We start from the raw sequence: 21801 nt of genomic DNA, 5'->3' as shown, positions 1-21801 counted from the left end.
CTAAACAACATTGCTGCCACACAAAAACTTGAGTCTCAAAATATACCACAATCATTGGTAATTAACCATCCGTTCAAATATTTAAGAATGTCATTTTTCATGACATTCGCATGCAAGACTATAACTAGGCAGCGGTTTCTTACGTCTGCCTCATCTGCTGCTAACCCGATGTGGTCTTAACACAGTGCTCAATTACCTCCTATCCACCATACTGAACAGTTTGCTCTGAAGACATGCCATGCTACGGTCACTTTATTACCGCTATCTTTCACAGCCAAACTCGGCTTTTATTGTGCAAAGGAGTACCTTACGTAGGATGAAGGATAGTAATGATGTCATACCACTTACATTCTAAAACTTAGCAACAAGTTATGGATTTTTAATCTTTCGGAACAAGCTCTTGGTGTAATCTCTTCATATTTGTTAATATACATGCAATAGTTTTATTGGTACGGTCATCAACCGAGCATCATGCTTATTGTTTTTTCAGCAAGGTACCTGTCAGTTGTGTAATGCATTTTATTTATTTCTAAGGCGTTAGCAATTGACTCTGTTTAGCCTCTGAATCAACTGCAAAAATCAACACAAAATATTAAAATAGTGAAAAGTTTAAGCCGCAAATAAAATTAAAATCAAATCGAAAACCATGACGAAATAAAGTTGCAGATGGCAAGAATAAATGTAACCTTTACGGAGTGATAATTTTGTTTGTCAAGAACTTGCATAATATTAGTAAATAAACTTCTGACAAAAAATATGATGTAACTGTAGCTATGCACAGAGGAAGTTATTTTGGCAATAAAGCTGTACAAAGAACAAGTTTCAACAATTTTTGTTTTGTCTATATCATCGATGAAGATCAGCATCATGTTAGCTAATAATTGTGCTGAAGCAAGTATGCCTGTCCACTAGTTTGCTGATGTCAGAGAATATATTCGATATCTGGCCAGGTTACATTATTTTATGTATACATTTTTGGTGCTTCTCTCTTTGTATTTAACAGGCTTGCAGACTAGACTCGCATCACTATAACACTGTTCCAGTATAAAAGAGGTCATTTTACCTTTTAAACACAGAATTAGCTGATTATGTAAGATGGTATTTCAACTTAATGATTAAATTTGGCTGAATTGTCAGGCACCTTTGCTGTTCTGTAGAGTTCTCATCATGGATTTGGTATGCATTTGAAGAGATTTTCACACTCTATTCCTGTAATAAAAGTACCGCTAACGTGTTAACTGAGTGCTGTATCAGCACAGATGTATGCTCAATCATTACCTGATTTCTTATCTTTTTATTGGGGGGTCATTAAAATTGAGAAAGCTTCAGTTGCTTCCATGTACATTTAGTACAGAACTGCTGTTAAGAGCCTGTAAGGAATATTTTCACTGTGAAATGTTATTTGCAACTAAAGTCGTGCATCTCTTTGTTGTGGACACGATTTCCAGGTAAAACAGTCTGTTACTGCTAGTTATGGTTCAACTACATTAGGAATCATTTTGTAGAATATTCTCTGCCAAGTCTTTGCTCTGAAATATCTGCAATGTTTGTATAAACAAATGAATTTTTATAGCTCAAGTGTAAGATTAGGATGTGAGGGTGCATCTCCAGCCCGGTAGACAACACCAACAGAATCATGGCTCAGTCTTACCAACCTTTAAAATGTAAGCTATACAGGAATCCTCATCTTTCTTGTTGATAGTTTTTGATTGTATACTGCAGTGTTAACACAATCTGAGCTTATTAATAATCCCTTAAGATGCTTCATGTTTCAGGTTTATCTTAGAGACAAAAGCAAATATGCACATAGATGAATATTTACAACTTTCACCGCCTAAGATAAGCTTAGTTTACTACGGCAGCAATTGATGCGAGTACTGTAAAACCTCTACTTGAATGCCACGGCGCTGTATTTTGTAACCCTTTTCCTATAGCAGCGTTCTATTAAAGGTGGCGTTCAAATAAAAGTGGCGTTCAAATAGAGGCTTGACTGTAATCATGTCATAAAGTTTTACTCATTACAGTTAACCTAATGAGACAATGACATTTATTGTGAAGACAGACTGACACACTTCAGTTACAATTTTGTTATCAATTCTTATAGCCAATAATTTAGAAGATGGTGAATCGCATCTGAAGTTGTTATTATCTTAAACAATTTTGCATTGTTGAGAGAACAATTCTAAAGACTAATAGTAGCATTTCATTGGTTTGTCATACTATGCATGATAATTCACTATTTAAATAACATAGGGGAGTGTTCCTGTTCTCAAAAATTGAAGCTCACCACAGGAGCCACTCCCCATGATGGTGTGTGATTAGGGCCCTTCAAATGATAAGATAACACCAACCATGCTCAGTTTCCGTTTAATTTTGTGTTTGTTCCCAGAGTGATGACTAGAGTAAGACTTGACTATCAATATTATTGTATTCATATGTATATAATCAATATGGTGCTGCAGTGAAGCAGCATAGTGTAGACGCGATGTCGGGATCAGCGCGCACTGTCACTACAGCTCGCTACAGTAAGTCTCAGAGTCAGCCAGCTTTTCAAATGAACCCAGCGCTTGGAGAGACGGCAGTTCTAGGCAATATCAAGCCAAGTGTCAAGCCCTCACAGTATAAACTTTTGTACATAGGTAAGCAGCTAGATGTTCATTCAGCTATGCTTCTAAACAAGTTTGGTAGTGTCTGTCTGTTAGTCTCTTAGCACCATGACTGAGAGTGAGTTGTACAGATTGTGTTAGGTTGCTAATGGCAACCGTTGTCTGTTTATTGAGCTGCGTTTCATCACCTAAGAGCTGTATATAAGTTTCATACGTTTGCTTCTGAACTTTGGACAAACGTTGTTTGTCTCTTTGAAATCATTTTACCACACTCTAGATAAAAAATGCCCCACCGCATGTAAGACAAAGAATACAAACTAATAATCCTTTATATGGGGTTATGAGTTGCTTGATCAAAGTTCAAACGTGGAAATACAACTCCTAAGCTGGAGCTATACCCAAAAGCGCTAACTTGCTTTGTCAGCAATCGTATTGTGATAAGCAATTAGATGTTATCATCACTGGCTTTGCACCATCCCCTATACACTACCAACCTAATGTTTTTATTGAAGGATTTTACTTCATCAATAGGCTGATATTTAGATTTGTCAACCTTTATATAATTTTGTAAGTGTTTTATATAGAATGCCTCATGTGCACACTTCACACCTAATTATCTTTGGAATTGCATGCTGAGTTTTAAATTGTCGGAGGTTTTATTGTCTTATTGTCTTCTCACTACAGCTGTTGCAGCAGTTACCTAAAGTAGGTGTGACATGAGAATCTTACCAGCTTTCTCCGGTAATAACTTTTTGATACTTGGTTTTTTGTCAGATCTACCTCCCTTGGTCCTTCCTTTTGGTGATGGTACATTCAAGCGCTGCCGACTAGGTATTTTTACTGCTGCCTGTGCAATACACGGCATAAGTGTAATAGCGACAATGCTACAGTTACATTTTTTTGTATTTGTCTTGCAGCTAAAGCCGGAGATTTTGCGTGAGATTTTATTGTAATATTTAAACAGATTTTGATAAAAACAAAACTACAGCCGATTAGTCATAATTACAGTAGAGTAGTCATAGCTATGAGAGACTCTAGTACTGTGGCATTATGTACCTGAAACATTTTATTAAATAAAAATGCATCCTCAAATATTAGTCTGTCTCGAACGTGTCTCAAATATTAGTCCATGTTAACAGTTCTACAAAGCCTTACATAGAAAAAATTGTACCATAATAATCTATTACCATTAACATAAAGTAGACAGACGGCTGCACAGCGATAATGAGAAAAAAATTGTGTTTGTCATTGCCTGCACGGCGAATGATGACATGGGAAAGAAGTTAGTTATTAATAAAACCTAGTTAATCCTTCTGAAATGGTTTTCGTAAAATTTGTAGACTTTACAGTGGCCACATTTCTTTTAAAGGTTATTTATCTAATCTGTATTGTAGGAATTACTGTTATGATGCACCATTACTTTTGTAGGGAACACAACTCTCGATAGGAGGGTCACGGATAAAATGCTGCGTTGGGTGCTTGTCGACATTAAACGAAAGAAGAATGTCAACAAAAAAGGTGTTCTTATCATAACAGACGCGCATGCCAGGTTTATCTCACAGACGGACTCGAGCGATGTCATCATGGAGCATAACGTTCACACGATATCTAAGTTCTCTCGATGTCAGCGTGACAGGAAATGTCTTTTCTACCTTCAGAGAAATGGATTTGATGCACCTTTTGTTATGTTTGCGTTTGCATGCACGGATGAAGACAAAGTAAGTGTCTCTACATAAATTTGATGAAGAACATGAGCTGTTAGATTGTTTGTGTGTGATTGAGTGCTAAAAGAGGATTAAGGTGAATTACGGGGCTGCAGCTGTTTGAGGGAAAGGTAAGTGCTGCCAGTTTCATTTTTACATTAAATGGCCGGTCCTATGTGACGAGTGAAACTGGTATTAACAGCATGTATCTCTGAGGTTGCATGTCAGGATCTGACTGAGCTGTTGTTTGGCTAGTAATAATGTCCAATCTCTTGCTTTGGCTCGCTAATAAGTTCAAACCATATTTTTAATAAATCGCTCAAGTTTGTTGAATGAAAAAACTAACAGCTGCAGCTTCGAGCGATACATGTGTGCAGTTTAGAATATCAGATAAGAACACTCCTGGTTTTCTTAGGGATGTTATGCCCTAGATCAGGGATGGCCAAATGATTTTGGCCATGATCCGCTACAGCCAAATCTGACAAATGAAAGATCCACACTAAGCTGAAGATCTGCATTTTTCTTTTTTATCATACATAAACATGCAACTATTTTATTTGTGTACATCTTGCAACAAAGTGTCAAATACGATTTTAAAAAACTTTGATTGTATACATAATTTGACTAGAAGTCACTGAATGAATGTGCTGTAATAAATATGTCTGATATCAGTGAGAAAAATGATGAGTGGGCTTTGATTTCATAATACTATCAAAAAGCCTGTTCATGCTACTGACAGCACATCTTAGAATTCATGAAAAGGAGTATTTGTAAGTCGTATTCTATGATTGTTTTTTTTTCACAAAATTCATTGCTGAAAACAATGCGTTTACAAAAATTCTAAGAGAAGTTTTAAAAAATCTTTTTATGACAAAATTAAAAAAAACATCAAAAATATTTTTAAAAAGCTATCTTGAAAGATCCACAAAAAAACTACAAAGATCCACATTCGGATCTAGATCCGCCATTTGGCCATAGCTGCCCTAGATTATGGTTTTGCTCAACACTATATATTTAGAGTGTTCTCTCACTACTTCATGGTTTAGCTTTCACGACTTCGGTACATCATGGGGTAAAAATATTAACTAAAAAATTAAAGAAATTGAAAAACTAGAGTACATAAATTTCTCGCGGAAGGATCTCACTTTAGCCCAGTGAGATCCTTTGACGAGTATCGTTGTTATAACAGTCGCAATGGTTTGATGTTTCCTTTTTAATTTGGTGAGGTATAAAACAGCAAAGTGCTTCTGACACCCTTTTTCCTGCCTCTCAACCATCCTCAACTCTCAAAATCATCTGATGAACTCAAAGGGTGGCTCGCAACAAAATTCACATTACAGTTACTGGGTATCAAAAGATTCACCATGTCTTACTCTGCTGCGTTGTAGGTGCCAAATATGTGGAAATGCGATTACAAGCTCAAAAACGAACAGTTAATCGCAGCCATTACAAAAACGCTGCAATTTGGAATCTCTTTATTTCGATGATGTACTCAAACATTGTTGTTATTTGTTTGACACACATTTGTTGTCATTTGTTTAAAGGCCAATAAAAGGCGTAATATAATATGTCTCATAGCACTAGTTTATGACAAACACCTTGGGTTCTACTGGAAAGCCCATATCAAATATAGATGCTCACTACTTTACAGTTTCGTTTCAACCTGGTCTGATCATCTTGTTGTAATCTGATCATGTGACCCATACTTCTTGCCAAATAGCGCAAATAATTTCTGCAGCATTTTCCGACTATCACAGGTGACCAACTGGCTCGTCATGTTTATCAGGAGATAATAAGCACTCCTTCGAACTAAGGTTAAAAATTGAACAAATTTTTACGGTAGGTTTTGAGATATCCCTGCTCAAAATGACAGCATTACAATGATGATGAAATAGACACGTAAGGACAATTGACATGGTTTAATTGAATGCTTGAAGTATATTTCTGAAAATATTTCGACGAATGAGGCTGCATGAAAATGTAAACAGAAGCCATCTTGTTCAATTACGTCCCATTTGAGTCGTTTTGGAAAGGGATTCTAATCTACGGCAGTTTCGTGATGGCGGCAATTAACTGTTCGTTTTTGAGCTTTTAAGAGCTTGTAATCACATTTCCATATATTTTGCACCTACAACACAGCAGAGTAAGACATGGTGAATTTTTTGATACCAAATAACTGTAATGTGAACTTTATTGCAAGTAAACCTTAAAAAAAGACAAAAATGCTTGCAAATAATGAAACAGTGACACTAAAGATTAGTTTCCATGTCACTTGTTTTCGCTTTTGTCAGATTGCCAGTCCCAATTAATCATGAACAATGATGAGTTGAATCACTGTATAGGCATAACGCAACAGTTCAGAGTTTCGAGCCATAAGAAGGTATAAAGATTTAGGGTCGCTAAGGGGTGTGAACTATTTCACCCTATACATGTATATCACTCGTACCTTCATGCTACTCCAGCTGGCATACTCGTGTTATGTACACATAAAAGAGGAACCGTGTTGTTGTCAAGTATGTAAGCGCTGAATGCTGTTATTTTAGCGCTGCTGTACCAATCATTTAAGGAGATGAGTGTTACATAAGATTGTTTTTGCATAGTTTATGGAACCGGCTTAAACTGTATGAGAGTGTGACTACTTGCATATATCAGCCATTGTATATGCTGTGCATCTTTCATCTTTACTGTCAACATGCATAGTATTGTCAAATTATATATTCTTTTTATGAATTTAAGCGCTTATGTCTGTGTTTGCATAAGACTGATAATGCATGCACAGCGAGTGAAGCATAACTTTTCAGTCCAAAATGACATAGTGCTGCGAGTGTTCAAGAATCACTGTAATCACAGCAAGAGAACATAACTTTCCAATCCATCAATGACATAGTGTTGCAAGTGCTTTAGTCTCATGAATGACAGTAATCACAGCAAGAGAACATCACTTTCCAATCCATCAATGACATAGTGTTGCAAGTGCTTTAGTCTCATGAATGGCTGTAATAACGTAACGATCAGTGAGTGAGAAATAGATGAGGGTCGAGGCCTGATATCAAACTAAGTCATTGTTCATTAACCTTAGATAAGAGTTCCTAGATCCTATCCAACACGACGTGAAAGTGTTTAATTAGGACAATATTGAGCTTACACACTGATAATTTCACATATTTTTAAGCTTGTTTACTCCGCGATTCGGAAAACTATAGAAACTGTCATTGTGATGTCACAGATCCAATGACTGTTTCTTCTTAGCCGCTGTTTGTCAGTGTTGAACAATCATTGACCTTGAATGTTTCCGTTCAGCTTCAAATGCTTGTACACAGTTTTAGAATCTTGTCTTGACTTGAGAGTCAAGTCATTAAGTAAAATTAAGTAAAATATATTGCTTCTAATTGCTAACTTGTTAGCTGTGAATCCATGTATGTGAGTGCAGCATTCTCATTGGCTTCACCGTGTTGTCAATTGTGATAGGTTGAATAAGACATCATTACACAATGTTCTTTTTTAAAGCAACTAGCTGTGCTACCCGGCGTTGCCTGGGTATTAAAAATCAGCTTATAAACAGTGAGAGGACATGAGAGTGGTCTGCCACTTGTTATTAGCCTGACGCATTGCCAATTGATAATTTGAGTAAGCTTACTAATAAGAGCTACGGTTTCTCATGACGTAACGCAATGACTTTGGGTCGTGACCGAAAGAGTAGCGTCTTTGCTACCGTTTAGCGACATATATCGCCTAACGTTTCTATCAAGCTTGTTTGGCTAAAATAGTATGGCATCGGACTTGCGAAGGGGAGGTTTCAAGATCACATTTTCTTCGATACGGATTCTTTATTCTAAGATTTTAATAGCTATAGCTGGACATGTACAATGATGACAAACTTTGCGAAATATATTTATAGATAGAAGATAGAAGAAGATATGAACACTGAATTAATGTAAATGCAATCAGTGGCTTCAAAATCTTTTATGCATAGCTGTCGCTGGCAGCTTGACTCCTAGTTATTAGTATTTGCCATATTTTTGCTGTGGGTACAGCAGAATGCTCGCTATATATCATACTGAGCTCCTCTCTATCATGCGCCTGCTATTAAAAGTGCAATGTCAGTGCTGCTGTTGTATCTTCTGCTTACCGGGATATTTCAGCTGATTATGTCTCGTTGATCAGTGTGACTGCCCCAAACTTGCATTAGGTGATTTTGACAAAAATTATTTTATGATGCAATTTACTCACATTCTGCTGCCAAATGTACAGGTTTTGAGTGTTGAGTATTCTTGTCAGGTAGTGGACATATTTAATCGGATCCAGGGGGCTGCTAAGACAACGAGTCGACCACAATTCAACAGAAAACTTCAATCAACTAAGATGTTTGAGGTAAGCTGAGCTGTACATGGAGTACTAGTACCTAACCACTGATGGTGAAATAGTAGTACATATAATAACATAAAAATAATAATATACTGATACATATTTTAGTAACATAGGAATTGGTGCAGAAGAGTTTGAAATATATATTTTGTTTTCATCGAATTTATGAAACAATTTGTATGCCTTAGTGATGGTCTTAATGAAATATAACATGAAAATTGTAGAGAAGTTAAATATAGCAATAACCTTGTTATATTTTGATATATTTCAAAATTTAGAATTTAATTTAATTATTATTAAGATTAAATTAAGTCCAAATTTAGATTTGTCATCCTCTGTCTGTCATTTACATGATGGAGCATTCAAATGATGTATTTTACTGCTACATACACAATACCCACTTCATATCAGATTATATAGCAGAAATTTTAAAAATCAAAGTTTCATAATATTTGCAGTGCAATTAAATGGAAATTCTTTGCATGATCAACCTTCAACAAACCTATTCAACCTAAAACACACAAACCTAAAACTCTAAAATCAATAATAACCCTTATTGTGCCATTTTGCTGACTTTACCATTATTTCAACAGCAATTTAATTTGCTTGTGATGACAAACCACGGTACTTGTGATGACAAACCACGGTACTTAATTCTTTTAGGATTGTGTGTTTAAGAATACAGCTTTGATAGCCTGTGTTACTGTAGAAGCCTGTGTTTTGATAGCCTGTGTTACTGTAGAAGTGTATCGATTGATAATACTTGAACATTATTGTGAGAAAGAATTACTTCTGATTGAACATATTTGTTCTGCTCTCCATTTTTTGTAAAATCTGTTGACTCTGTGACTGTTGGTCTTCCTTTAAATTTCATAGTAAAGATCATTTTTGAACTACATGTATATGGTCTTCTATAACACAACCATTTTGTATTCTACAGTAACACCATCATGTAATCTACAGTAACACCATCGTGTAATCTACAGTAACACCACCGTGTATTCTACAGTAACACCACCGTGTATTCTACAGTAACACCACCGTGTATTCTACAATAACTTAACCCTATTAAGGGTGAATAAAAGAGTAGCCTTATTTTATTTTCTTTCTTTTTTTGTTCACAAATGAATTCTTGCAAAAGTGAATAACAAAAAATTCAGGATTTTATTTTTCAACTCTACCCTAAAAAATTAAAGCAAAGTATACCATAAAATTTCAAAAAGTCTTGCTATGCATATCGGTGAGAATAAAGTTGGTCTATTTTTCCATTCGGAGCTGTCATCTCTCCGTGTTTTCTGATTACAAAATCACATGTAGATGATATGTAATGGTCTTTGCGTGAGGCTGATTTGCATACTTGAGGCAATATATAGAAGGCTGATTATATATGTTTATGTCACTAGTCTTGTAAGTTCGGGATTTAAAGGCTAGCAAAGATGTCTGCTGGACCAATGTCCAATCAGAACAGAGGTAATGAGCTGTTTGTGTCACAGTTGTTGTTGCCCTCGGTGCCGTTGTTCAGATAGGCTGAGCGTTTGTGTAAATGCCAGTTGGTTTGAATTCTGTCAGCGTTGATTGAACAATTGGGTGTCGGGTGATGGGGCCATATAATTCTGCTAGATACTGACTGCCTTTTATCATGTAAAACTGTTTACATTAAATTATTTCTCTAAAATATTAAACTAGACTCTGATAATTACACTCACCTCGCGATTGCTTGACTTTTTCCTGTTTCTGCTTGCCAGTCTGCTGGCACAACCCAGTCAACTGTCTGGCAGTCCAGTGCAGTTGCTTGTGTGAAGAAAAGAGTCGTGATTAGCAGCAAGCTAATATTCATTCAACTTTTTAATAAATTGAAGTCAGTGTCAATTTTAAAAAACTATTATTGTTCCTTTTTTGTTCTTTTTGGCAGTAAATAAGTCTTTCTATTCTCTGCCTCACTCGTGACTTACAGTCCTACTGGCTAATGATATAAATTATGCTTCCGTTGGCTCTAGAGCGGCAACATCAGTTCTAGAGGGCTTTACAATGACACTGACCGAAATATTTGCTGTGCTACGCTATAGCTTGTCTCCGTTATGTACTCTGTATTACACAACATAATCTCCTACAAAAGAAAATGTGGTAAAGTCACTGGGAGATAACGTTTTGGATAATAGCTTTAAGAAAATTGATGGAATGGTTTTTAAGTGGCAGTATTAATTAAATTAATTGCAAGTTTTTATTTGGCTTATGCAGGCTGTAGTATATTTTTAACAATGATTTATTTAATTAAAAAACCACTGAATTATAGTTGCTATACATGTATAAAGTTTTAAATTTAGAAATACTTTACTGTAGCATACCAGGTTTTACTTTTCGTCTTTGCTGGGACAGCGCATTAGATTTTCTCTAAGATTTTTCAAGTTGTTCAAAACTCAAATAATAAGTCAAACAATTTAAACCTAGCGCAATCTGGCTGAGACTGTAGAAATAGGCCGACTCTAAAGAAACTCTGAATAGTCGTTCATTATCTTATTGGAAATGCTTTCCGAGTTTTAAATGCATGAAAAGTTGATCCGCTAGATACAACCAGATTTCTAATTGGCATAACAATAAATTTCATTTGATTATTCAACACGCGGCAGCTGATATTTTCTTCTAGTGGGACATTTGGTAATCTCTGACTCGAAGAGGCAGAGATTATCTCATCTTGTAAACGAGCACATGTTCCGATAAGTTTCCTTCTGAGCTTACAGCTCACACGAACTCGCTTTCCTCTTCTCGAGACTTCACAGAAATTGTGGTATTGTCACCTTTTTCACGCAATATATCGAGTAAATTAGAGATATGTTACACCAGGGATCTTTCGACGGCTATTCAACTCATAACAGCAGGAGTCTGAGCTGCAGCAGTAACAACAATAATATGTCTACATATGAGGTTTGTCTTCTCTCTTCTATCTCTCGTCAGTCGGTTTTTTATCGCTAAATCCTGGTCTTCCTTCTCCCGTCCATCACCTAATTTCCATTGCTGGTTTGCAAATTTCTGTTTGGTAAATCCGTACTTTTTTCGTACCCCTTTTTGTCATTTTAGACATTAATAAATAAGTTGCATTCTTGTCATTCAACAGTTTTGTTTAGCTGAGTATTGGCTAATGCTGTTCTCACTTCGATGGGAGAGTGTCAAGCGCCCATACAATCTATTCTTTTACGTTTAAGGAAACTGGGCTAGTTTAAATACCGCAATAGAATATTTCATCAAATGGTACATAAATGTACCTCTCTAATCCTTGGTTAGCCTTGTTCGTTGTATCCTCCTTTTAAGCTTCCAGCTTAGTTCTTCTAAGGTCTTTAATAATTCCTTTGTCTCATGAGAAGCAACCCTCAAAGTTGCAATCGTATGCTATCGTGATTTGGTTTGCTCGTTTTCATTAAACGCAATACCCTAGGACACTTATGTATTCGCGTCATCTAACTTTCGCGTTTTCGCGGTGTCATCCTTTCGCGAAAGTTTCATGTGCGAAACTAAACTATCATAACAAACGAGCGAAAAAGCGAAACTAAATAGCTTTGTTCATTGATACTGTAGAATGGAATTTTATAACGACATTTATTTTAACGTTTCTAACGACCACTATAGCATCGTTAAAATATAAACCAACAAAATAATTTGACTATCAAAATTTATTACGTTATTATTTTGCAATTAATTATGATTATTTTCCCATTAAGAATGATTTATAACGATAGGAATTTGATGTCAATGCACACGAATTAGTAGATTATCGTTTGCTGGGGACATCAATCAATGCAGTGAGCACCGTGTGTTGAAAGAAAATAAGACACATGCACTGACACTCGCAGTACTACACAAGCAGCATGGCTCTGGAAAGGTTTGGATTCACCACTGACACCTCTTCAATAACTTGTAATTTTTTGAGATTTGTTTTGTTTTAAGTGATGTGACTGACGAGACGTTTTTAAATTAAAATAGGCAAAACATGACCGCAGTTAAAATGCTCAGAAAAAGACATCTTTTTCTTTTGAGCGTTTTAACAAAGATCAATTTTGCGGATTTTATTTTAAGTTCATTCGGAGGCTTTTACATTTTCGATGGGACATGGCCAAGCGGGTGTTTGATGAAACTTAATCTTCTGCAAACCTTTATAAAAGTCATTAACAAAAATATTTTGCCTCTGATGATGATAATAATGATGCCTAAGAACTACTAGAAGTTGAGGTTTGTCTCTATGGCCTGGAATGAAGTGATATTCCACAGCGATAAATACAGTGTCCATGGCCGTTGGGCAAATAACTTTTCGAATAAATGATGTTGAGGTCGAGTTATCTGAAGGAATTTATCATTGCGTTGGAATTGACCAAACAAATCCGTTTGAGTTGACCTTGTGTTTGAGATGAAATGTTACATTTTATCCAAGGGCGAGTTATCCGAGTTGGACTGCACTTACCGTAAAAAATTCCCAAAAAGTTGGGGCGGCTCAGCCGGCCAGCTAGCTGCCCCAGTGAAAACGGGCCTGTTGATAGTCCGAGAAACAAATGGCAGCAAGCGATCAAATTGCATTATCGACCTTGCCCACACCATTCTACCTGCGGTTCACAATTACAACCTAGTCGCAAATTGAAATTTTTTTTTATCGGTGAACTGAACCTGAGGAATCTAATTATGTTTGTTCCACTGCATTTATTTTCACATCACTATATTTTCACACTCATCAGAGCTGCGAAATTAAGTTGCTCCGAAATTTTAGTCTGCGAGCTACTCACGAAACTAAATACTAGCGAAACATAAGTGTCCTAGGGTAATCTTTCTTAAGCAAGCAACAATGTCTGAACATTTTAGTTGAAACGGTTGTTTTTACAAGCGCATGAACTCGCTACCTCTCAAGAGGAAGTTCTAAATCCAACTACTGGCCAATCTGTATGAGTTGGCTTGCAGGATCTCAATCAGCCTGCGTCAATCTACCCTTTCACTCTCCACATTTACATGGAAACAATGTGCTGTTTCAACCAAGCATCCACATTATAGGTTGCTATTCCTAACGGCATCGGTCAGAATAAGCCAAGTGTACTCCGAGGTACTTTGTTTGTACAAACATAATGAACAAGTTGTACCTACTGTGCGTTATCCGATTGCTACCATATCAGTGATGTTTAACTCACTTTCATATCAGCTGTTAGCTGACATGGCCTAGAAAAGTTGCAGATGCGTAGAACTTTGGCAAGGGCTGACCATTAGTCAGCCAATTTTAACTTACAACAGTGAGGCGCAATTCTAAAACTACCCGCACTTGTCTCCAGTTCATTTAGCAAACTCTGCGAAAATCTGTTTTTCAGTAAGGTCAAGGATGTTGTTAAAAAGCATAGTGCAGCTCGTACTGGCAAGCCTGGCTGCCATTATTTGTCAAACCAATCAATTTAGCTATTGCTTTCTTTGATAGAAGGTAACATAATTTAGCTAGTTTTGTTTCATGGACTTCAGTTAAAGTTTTTTTTTTACATAATACAGAGACTAGCGTTATCTACATAACTGTTCAAAGAGCTTTTAAAGGCATAATAAGCTTGAAAATGTTCAGAAATGAAATTAAGCTCTGTTGATGGCCTGCGACTTCGCACAGAGTTGCAGTGAATAGCTTTCTAGAACATTGACTCGTCATTCACAAGCGCAGGTCCCAAATCTACCAAACATGTAATAGTATCGTGCTCTGCTTTTGTGTTAGGGCTATTTTGCTAATACTGCTCAAAAAAAATTTTTTCCGCATCCAGCGGCCGTGTTCCTTTATTACACTCAAAACTTTTGCAAGAGTTTATAGAAGTAACATCATGAATTGAGCATTTCTAAACATCAGTTCTCATGTTGGAGTTTTAAATTTAGAGTTATTTTGCTGGAATTACACTAGAGTGCCTTGATAGATGAGTATGTTGTCAGGAGTTGCTAACTCTTCCCTTCAGGAATATATGTACTCGGATTAACCTATATCCCCTCTCCATTGAAAAAACTGTTGTTTCTCAGTCACACAGTAGAGACGTTACGCAATCAACAAGGCAGATTATCGTCGGTCTGTAGACATTCGGAGATAATCTCCCTGACAGTGACCAAACAACCGCTAACAAACATTATCAAACTGGTATCTATAGCCATCTATAGCTCAACCTTTTCGCGCACCTTTCTCTAACTCTCTTGAATGTGCGCTTATCTGAGCAGCACTTAGTCGTATTTACCACTCTTTTCTTCGTTTGTAACATCCACCGATTACGTTAGCGAAGTATTTTCAACGGGTGATATAAAAATATTACACGGACTTATAATGGTAGTGTTTGCATGTTTTAACTCGAATGTTATCATTTCCCAGTACTAAGTTTATCATTTGTCAATCGGCTGATGCGATTAGCAATAACAAATACATGTACATATTTCATCACTAGGCATGGTGTTAACCATTTGTATTCTTATCAGACATTTGGCTGCCGCAATTAGCGGAAAGAAATGAATATTTCATGCACCAAGCTTAGCGTTAATCATATGTATTCTTATTTGGGAGTTGGCAGTGGTTATTAGCAAAAGGATGTGCACATGTGATGTACTAGGCATAGTTTTTTAGTTTGGTTTTTCTATTTTTAACCAGTTTGAGTTTTAGTCAGCCGAGGTTTTGTAATTAGGGTTGAAATTCTTACCATTGCAGACATTTTGTCTTTTATTTGGATGTCTAATTAATTTCTTGTTAGCATCACCTGCTGTTGTAGGTAAGGTACCAAGGACATATACCTTTGACAGAAAAATCCAAGTCTGGAGAATTCCTTGATAGATGGTTACTCAAGAGGCACGCTCATCTCATTGGTCATGAGGTAATCAAGCTGTTATTATATCTAATTCAGATACTGAATGGTGCGTGTTGCTGGAGAATCATAACTATATATATGAGGAATATGAATTTATAATTTTTAGTATACATATGTATGAATACACTGTCTGGATTACTATCATCAAGGAACTAAGCCATGCTTCACCTATACTATAGGGGGTCGAGAGTCTTACATATGTATATGGGTAGAGCATGTCTTAGTTCCTTCAAGATAGTCATCCAAGCAGTATATTCATACATATTCTTCATGTCAAAGGACTTGCTGAATGGTTTGGTAGAAGAAATAATGATTGGTCGATTTGTCATGGTTTCAACTTTCCGCTATTTAGCACACGAAAGGAAGAGGCTTCATGTCACTAAAGGACACGCAAGCACCCACCTTTTGCTTCGACAACATCATTGTAAACAGTTTGGATGATTGCAATGCGGATCAGTCATCTGTAGCTTTCAGCTATCATTGCTAACACTAGTACCCTGGCGGTCTGGTGCGAATCGTCATCAGGTGTAATAACCAGCTGCACAAATATTCTGTAATGCAGCAAGGTTGTCGATTGCTGCATGTGGCGGAGTGTCGGTCTACCAAGCTTAAGGTCGCAAGTTTGAATCTCGTTCAATGTAATCTCTTTTCTAGCCTCTAAGCGTGACTTTGGACAGACAGACAGCTCTTATTATAGTAAAGATTATTATGTCCTCGATACTTCGAATTAATTAGAATGTTTCAATTGGTTATCTTTTTGTATCGAATAACTTTGCGGACAAATAGTCAAAGAATTATGTGAGTTTTTAATATGATGTTTTTAGAAGGGAAATTCAATTGCAAATAGACAACATCACACATCTTTATAAATATCTACCTATCCTGTCTGAATATTTCTATGACCTGACCACCTGAGCCAATAGATGATGAGCTGCCATGAATCCGATTGGCTGCTGGTTAAATGTAGTTATTACTAATTGTTTCCATGTTACCCGCTTGTTGCAGAGTCTCAAGAAAGGTTCCCATTTACAAGTGAAGAACCCACGCTTGCGTCACTCTAGTGACGGAGGGAAAGACAGCGTTGTTACTTCAGATACTACAGATGGAGCTCAGCAGGCAGCAGATGAGAAAAGGGGGCGGAGACTGAGTGAGGGGGATGAAAGGGATCGCCATGACAGCGGCAGCAGTCACTCCGCTGCTAGCAGCATCAGGAGTGAAGACAATCTTACCACCATCGATAGCGGTATGCGAGGCTCTTTTTTTACTTTCGCTCTGGCATTTCTTGGTACACTTTTTCGTGTTTTGTTCCTCTTTTCAGCTCTCATTTTAATTTTCTGTCTCATTCTTTCACTATTTCTTTGGTTTATTTTTTTGTTTTTATGTGTCTTTTCCCAGTTCTAGTTATGCTAGGAGGTCATCTACATTGCATATCAAATAGGGTGAGGAGAATGACTGCCAATGTCAGTTTTGTATGCATTTAGGAGGCATGCATTTAGGAGGCTTCTATAATCTTATCTATTCCATGTAAATGTAACTAGATACTTTGATAATTTAGACCAAGGTTCATGGAAAAGTTACTGTATACCAGGCCATCTTACTCAGTATTTCAATTCGCACTTTTATCAGGCTGCTAAAAGTGAACATGAGTAGATAATGATATCTTGCTGTATGCTCTATATGATAACAATCCATGCGCTGTAAGATTCCTGACAAGTACAAACATGCTGATTTTTTACTTTGTTGAACAGAGTCCAAAATAGAACTTTCGGGGCTTTTTGTAAGAAATATCACACCCACATATACATGTACATACATATATATGATGTATATATATTATACATATATGACATATATGTACATATATATGATGTAAATATAATATACAGTCAAACATGGATAACTGGCCCACGGATAGCCCGAACACATGGTTAATTCGAATGGTTTCTTTGGTCCGTTCCCACGTAATGATAAATTGCTATAGATAACTCGAACTCAACACTGTTAACTCGAACTGTTTTTTTCCCAATGGCTACCGAAACGGTTGTTATCGCTTTAGAAAATCACTTTATTCCAAGCCATAGAGGTAAACCTCAACTTTTTGTAATTCATAAGCGTCGTTATTACCACCATCGGCAAAATATTTTTGTCAACGACTTTTCTAAAGGTTTGGCGAAATTTGATTTATACCAAACATCCGCTTAGCGATCGCCCTTCGGAAGCAAGGTAAAGTGAGGTAATCTTGGCATAAACTTCAAGAAAAATCGGCAAAATTGATCGTGGGTAAAACGCTCAAAAGAAAAAGATGTCTTTTCTTTTGAGCATTTCAACAACGGTCAAGTTTTGCCAATGTCAATCTAAAAAACGTCCTGACAATAACATCACCTCAAACAACAAACCAATCTCAAGTGATAGAAAAATCTCTATACTTTTTGATAAAAACGTTTTAAACTTTACATTAGAAGCATTTAATTTGAAACAAGCCATTTGTGCTTTTGATTTATATTATAGTTTGTATATGTACATGTATCTACTAATAAATAAGTAAATACATGGACTTGTGACAGTGCTCTGATAACTTGAACGCTCTGATAATTCGAACACTTTCGCTCGGTCCCGTGAAGTTCGAGTTATCCATGTTTGACTGTATATATATATATGTCATATATCTACATATATATGATGTATATATTATTTATGTGTGTATAAGATATATCATATGTAATACATATATACATGTAATACATATATAATATATCAAATATATCTCAATGTAAGATATACCGGTATATGATAGATATATCAGTGTACCAAACTGTTCGATTCTTTCTAATGTTTTACGCAAACGTTTGTTTGTATTTTCATCAAAGAATCAAAAAAACATAATAGAAAAATCAATCTATATTTAATGAGGGCCCACATGCACAATAGCGTAGCTAGTCGAGGTGCAGAGCCCGGGTAGACAGTCAACAAAAACAAAAGTTCATTTAGTGCAAAAAAAGCTATGTCAGAGAGTCAAGGAGCCATTGTTTCAGAGAAGTTCGAAAAACAGCGTGATTTCCAATCCACCTTAATCCGACCGGCAGTCCGTTCCAGGCAGCCGCCAGCTGGTAAGCGCAACGCCTGTGGCCAACAACGGAGGTCGAAGGTGGCAAGGGAAGAGAAAATTGAGAGTTTCTAGTATCAGGTGGATCCGGCTTAGATTTAATATAGCTTTTAAATTCAGATTGAGCCAGTGTGCAAATACGTAAAAGATATAATTCATGAATAGGTAGAATATTTGCTTTTTTGTAAAGATCAGAAGTATGATAGGTGGGGGGTTTATTAAAAATTACTCTCAATAGTCGATTTTGAATTACCAAAATTTTATTTAGGTGACTCCGTGGTGCATTTCTCCAAGCCTCAATACAATAGATAATTTTACTGTTGATCAGACTGTTGTAAAGCAAAATCAAAACATTTCTAGGTAATAATTCTGATGCTATATAAATCAGACCTAAGCTTTGTCTAAGTTTTGAACGGAGGCTGTCAATATGGTCTTTCCAGCTTAGTGAGCTATCAATGATAATTCCAAGAAATTTAACATTATCTGAGTAATTCAGTTGTCTGTCATTTAAATAAGCCACTTCGTTTAATTGAAATCTGTTTTGGGGATTTTTAATTATCATATAATTGGTTTTATCTACATTTAACGTCAGTTTATTAGCAAAACACCAAAATTTTAACTTTTCTGGGTTCAGGTTGATTTGAGCCATGTCTCTATTTAGATTGTTACTCTCAAAAAATAAAGTGGTATCGTCTGCAAACAGAATTGTTTCAAAAGAATTTGCGCTTTGAACTAAGTCATTGATATAGAGGAGGAATAAGGTAGGACCCAAGATAGATCCCTGGGGTACCCCACAGGTAATGTTCAGAGACTGAGATGTGACTTTGTTTACATTTACACATTGTGTTCTATTAGTTAGGTAGTGTTTTATTAGATCAATAAAGTTGTATTCAAAGTTTAGGTTTTGAAGTTTATGCAAGAGGATTGTATGGTCAAGGGTATCAAATGCCTTCGAAAAGTCTATAAATATACCAATAATCACCAAGCTGGAGTTCAGCGCTGCAAATGCATTGTTCACAAATTCTATTAAAGCATGGCGAGTACATTTGTTTGATTGGAAACCATATTGGGAGCTAGATACTATATTTTCTTCTTGAATGTGCAATTGTAGCTGGGTGTTTAATACTGATTCGAACACTTTTGAAAAAATTGGGAGTATGGAAATAGGGCGATAATTAGTTAGACTGGATTTACTACCTTTGTTTTTATATATAGGTAAAACTTTGGCACATTTCGTTTTAGAAGGCACTGAACTAGCCAGGATAGATTGATTTATTATGTGCGCTAAAGGAGCGGCAATGAAGTCCGCGCTATCCCTAACTAACCTCGCAGGAATTCCATCGATACCTTCAGCTTTGTGCTAATTTAAATTTTTTAAGAGTTTGGCAACCAAGTCAGCATCCATTAGATGGAAAGTAAATGGTTTATGTTGCGTTTGCTCAGAGTATGGATAGCTCGGACAGGATGGAATTTTCTTAGCTAGATTTGGCCCTATTTCAGTAAAGAAAGTGTTAAAAGAATTTGCTATATCTAAGGGTTCACAAAGGGTGTGTTTATCATTATCTATAAGCTTTTCAATAGTCGAATGACAGCTATTTTTGCGTCCACAAGCCTCATTAATAGCTTTCCATAGCTTTCTAGGATTACCAGTCAAATCATTTACTAATTGAGTGTAATAGTCAGTTTTAGCTTGTCTTATTAAGCTAGACACTTTATTTCGTTGTTTAATATAGCTACAGTGGTGTGCATAAACTTGGAATCACCAGTTAAATCTTCAAATATGTATGTTTATATGCTGTTGTCTAAGAAATTCTTTGGGGTTAAGTGCCTCAACCCCATCAATATATATATCATTTGAAAGGGAAAATTCTGAAGAACAAGATGATGCCAAATATTCGAAAATATTCTCAGATTTTTATCGCTGGGGGTGGATCTACCGAAAGGCAGACTTATTGCAGGCTATGAATGTTGTTAGTGAAAATTGATAAAATAGGATACAAACAAACTCTTATACAAATTGGTGGCCTTGAAAAGGGCCGTTGGGTTATTGTTGGTCTTCAGGACTGGTAAGGTGTCTTGAGCTGAGCATTAGTATTTTCTCTGTTTCTGTTTAGCATTTCGCTGTTTCTCAGAAACTAAGGGCTTGCGCCTTGCAGCCTTTCAAACCATTTGCAAGCAGTCTTCTTCGCACTGTACTGGGGTGAATCTCAATATCTCTGTTGTCCTTGATCTCCTTACAAAGTTGAGTACTGTTCAGATGTCTGTCAGCGAGGGATCTTCGTACCAGGTACCGATCTTCACGGATAGTCGTCTTCTTGGGTCGTCCAGCAGAGTAGGTGGGTTTAAGACTGCCATTGGAGGTCCAAGTCTTGATTGCTGTGTAGACTGCCTTCTGAGAACAACCAACTTTCGCAGCTATCTGTCTTTGGGTCTTTTGCTGTTTGTGAAGGTGCAGAATGATGGCTCTTCTCTCTGTAGATAACACTTTAGGCATGGTAAAGTTCAAAGTCAAACTGAGTTCAAAGTTAAACTGAGAATGAATAAGACTTCAAGTGTCCTGCTTTAAATATGCAACAGTCAGCAAATTGCATAACTGAAATGCTATCATGATGGGATTTAGGATATTTCACTTTCTTTGAAATTTGACAAGCAGTAAACTTTCTCAGCTGGGAAGGTTTGTGCTAACCTGTTATAACCAGATTACGTACAAGACCAGATAAAATTGCTAATCTGTTTAATAAGATTAAGATAAATCACTCAGAAATGATTGTGTTAAATCAATCAATGCATTGTTTGAAAGCACATCTTCTGCTGATCAGATTGATATATAATATCTGGCATGGCATCATAATTGGCGGGAAAATAGAAAGCAAATGGAAGATCCATTCGATATAGAGTGAACAAAACAATGTGATTCCAAGTTTATGCACACCACTGTAGGTTTTAATAACGGGCTAAAGGGGTAATTTTTATGCTTTTGAAATAGCACATTTTTTTCGTATTTCTTTTAGAAGCGCTTGGTTAATCCACAGATTTTTAAATGTTTTCATTTTAGACATGGTAAATTCTTTTACTGGAGCAAAATGATTAAAGATTTCCAAAATTTTGTCTTCAAAATTATTGTAAGCAGTGTCAGGGTCTAGGCAATGTTAATCAAGGAGGTTCCAATCCACATTACCTAAAGT

General features: G+C 36.4%; 1 protein-coding gene across 1 annotated transcript in view; it reads left to right on the top strand.

Moving 5' to 3' along the window:
- The window catches only part of LOC137407238 (TBC1 domain family member 4-like), a 54916-nt gene that overhangs the window by 6658 nt on the left and 26457 nt on the right, over positions 1-21801 (top strand). Inside the window, exons 2-6 of the mRNA XM_068093844.1 lie at positions 2463-2639; positions 4035-4324; positions 8588-8680; positions 15418-15519; positions 16519-16756. Coding sequence (XP_067949945.1) covers positions 2463-2639; positions 4035-4324; positions 8588-8680; positions 15418-15519; positions 16519-16756 — 900 coding nt within the window. The remainder of the gene's footprint in view (positions 1-2462; positions 2640-4034; positions 4325-8587; positions 8681-15417; positions 15520-16518; positions 16757-21801) is intronic.

This window comes from Watersipora subatra, chromosome 10 (assembly GCF_963576615.1).
Source record: "Watersipora subatra chromosome 10, tzWatSuba1.1, whole genome shotgun sequence".
Taxonomy (NCBI): Eukaryota; Metazoa; Bryozoa; class Gymnolaemata; order Cheilostomatida; family Watersiporidae; genus Watersipora; species Watersipora subatra.
Note: the sequence above shows the minus strand (reverse complement) of the source record. Positions and strands in the feature narration are given on the sequence as shown.